Below are 2500 nucleotides of genomic sequence, written 5' to 3' on the forward strand. Positions count from 1 at the left end.
TCCTCAGCCGACCGGAGGAGACCAAGGACCTCCTCAGCCGACCGGAGGAGACCAAGGACCTCCTCAGCGGACCGGAGGAGACCACGGACCTCCTCAGCGGACCGAAGGAGACCAAGGACCTCCTCAGCCGACCGGAGGAGACCACGGACCTCCTCAGCGGACCGGAGGAGACCACGGACCTCCTCAGCGGACCGAAGGAGACCACGGACCTCCTCAGCCGACCGGAGGAGACCAAAACCTCCTCAGCGGACCGGAGGAGACCAAGGACCTCCTCAGCGGACCGGAGGAGACCAAGGACCTTCTCAGCGGACCGGAGGAGACCAAGGACCTCCTCAGCGGACCGGAGGAGACCACGGACCTCCTCAGCGGACCGGAGGAGACCACGGACCTCCTCAGAGGACCGGAGGAGACCACGGACCTCCTCAGCGGTCTGGAGGAGACCAAAGACCTCCTCAGCGGACCGGAGGAGACCAAGGACCTCCTCAGCCGACCGGAGGAGACCAAGGACCTCCTCGGCGGACCGGAGGAGACCAAGGACCTCCTCAGCGGACCGGAGGAGACCAAGGACCTCCTCAGCGGACCGGAGGAGACCACGGACCTCCTCAGCGGACCGGAGGAGACCAAGACCTCCTCAGCGGACCGAAGGAGACCACGGACCTCCTCAGCGGACCGGAGGAGACCAAGGACCTCCTCAGCGGACCGGAGGAGAACAAGGACCTCCTCAGCGGACCGGAGGAGACCAAGGACCTCCTCAGCGGACCGGAGGAGACCACGGACCTCCTCAGCGGACCGGAGGAGACCAAGACCTCCTCAGCGGACCGAAGGAGACCACGGACCTCCTCAGCGGACCGGAGGAGACCAAGGACCTCCTCAGCGGACCGGAGGAGAACAAGGACCTCCTCAGCGGACCGAAGGAGACCACGGACCTCCTCAGCGGACCGGAGGAGACCACGGACCTCCTCAGCGGACCGAAGGAGACCAAGGACCTCCTCAGCGGACCGAAGGAGACCACGGACCTCCTCAGCGGACCGGAGGAGACCAAGGACCTCCTCAGCGGACCAGAGGAGACCACGGACCTCCTCAGCCGACCGGAGGAGACCAAGGACCTCCTCAGCGGACCGGAGGAGACCAAGGACCTCCTCAGCCGACCGGAGGAGACCAAGGACCTCCTCAGCGGACCGGAGGAGACCACGGACCTCCTCAGCGGACCGAAGGAGACCAAGGACCTCCTCAGCCGACCGGAGGAGACCACGGACCTCCTCAGCGGACCGGAGGAGACCACGGACCTCCTCAGCGGACCGAAGGAGACCACGGACCTCCTCAGCGGACCGGAGGAGACCACGGACCTCCTCAGCGGACCGAAGGAGACCAAGGACCTCCTCAGCGGACCGGAGGAGACCACGGACCTCCTCAGCGGACCGGAGGAGACCAAGACCTCCTCAGCGGACCGGAGGAGACCAAGGACCTCCTCAGAGGACCGCAGGAGACTAAGGACCTCCTCAGCGGACGGAAGGAGACCAAAGACCTCCTCAGCGGACCGGAGGAGACCAAGGACCTCCTCAGCGGACCGGAGGAGACCAAGGATCTTCTCACCAGACCGGAGGAGACCAAGGACCTCCTCAGCGGACCGGAGGAGACCAAGGACCTCCTCAGCGGACCGGAGGAGACCAAGGACCTCCTCAGCCGACCGGAGGAGACCAAGGACCTCCTCAGCGGACCGGAGGAGACCAAGGACCTCCTCGGCGGACCGGAGGAGACCAAGGACCTCCTCAGCGGACCGGAGGAGACCACGGACCTCCTCAGCGGACCGGAGGAGACCAAGGACCTCCTCAGCGGACCGGAGGAGACGAAGGACCTCCTCAGCGGACCGGAGGAGACCAAGGACCTCCTCAGCGGACCGGAGGAGACCAAGGACCTCCTCAGCGGACCGGAGGAGACCAAGACCTCCTCAGCGGACCGGAGGAGACCAAGGACCTCCTCAGAGGACCGCAGGAGACTAAGGACCTCCTCAGCGGACGGAAGGAGACCAAAGACCTCCTCAGCGGACCGGAGGAGACCAAGGACCTCCTCAGCGGACCGGAGGAGACCAAGGATCTTCTCAGCGGACCGGAGGAGACCACGGACCTCCTCAGCGGACCGGAGGAGACCAAGGACCTCCTCAGCCGACCGGAGGAGACCAAGGACCTCCTCAGCGGACCGAAGGAGACCAAGGACCTCCTCAGCCGACCGGAGGAGACCACGGACCTCCACAGCGGACCGGAGGAGACCACGGACCTCCTCAGCGGACCGAAGGAGACCACGGACCTCCTCAGCGGACCGGAGGAGACCAAAACCTCCTCAGCGGACCGGAGGAGACCACGGACCTCCTCAGCGGACCGGAGGAGACCAAGGACCTCCTCAGCGGACCGGAGGAGACCACGGAACTCCTCAGCGGACCGGAGGAGACCACGGACCTCCTCAGCGGACCGGAGGAGACCAAGGACCTCCTCAGCCGACCGGA

At 66.4% G+C, this 2500-nt stretch overlaps 1 protein-coding gene across 1 annotated transcript in view; it reads right to left on the reverse strand.

The window, feature by feature from the left end:
- Positions 1–358: 358 nt before the first annotated feature.
- Positions 359–2500, reverse strand: part of LOC138861241 (eukaryotic translation initiation factor 3 subunit A-like) — a gene marked incomplete at both ends in the record, with an annotated part of 3520 nt that continues 1378 nt past the window's right edge. The window contains 3 exons of the mRNA XM_070120161.1: positions 359–508; positions 1430–1645; positions 1939–2094. Coding sequence (XP_069976262.1) covers positions 359–508; positions 1430–1645; positions 1939–2094 — 522 coding nt within the window. The remainder of the gene's footprint in view (positions 509–1429; positions 1646–1938; positions 2095–2500) is intronic.

Source organism: Penaeus vannamei, unplaced genomic scaffold (assembly GCF_042767895.1).
Source record: "Penaeus vannamei isolate JL-2024 unplaced genomic scaffold, ASM4276789v1 unanchor3345, whole genome shotgun sequence".
Taxonomy (NCBI): domain Eukaryota; kingdom Metazoa; phylum Arthropoda; class Malacostraca; order Decapoda; family Penaeidae; genus Penaeus; species Penaeus vannamei.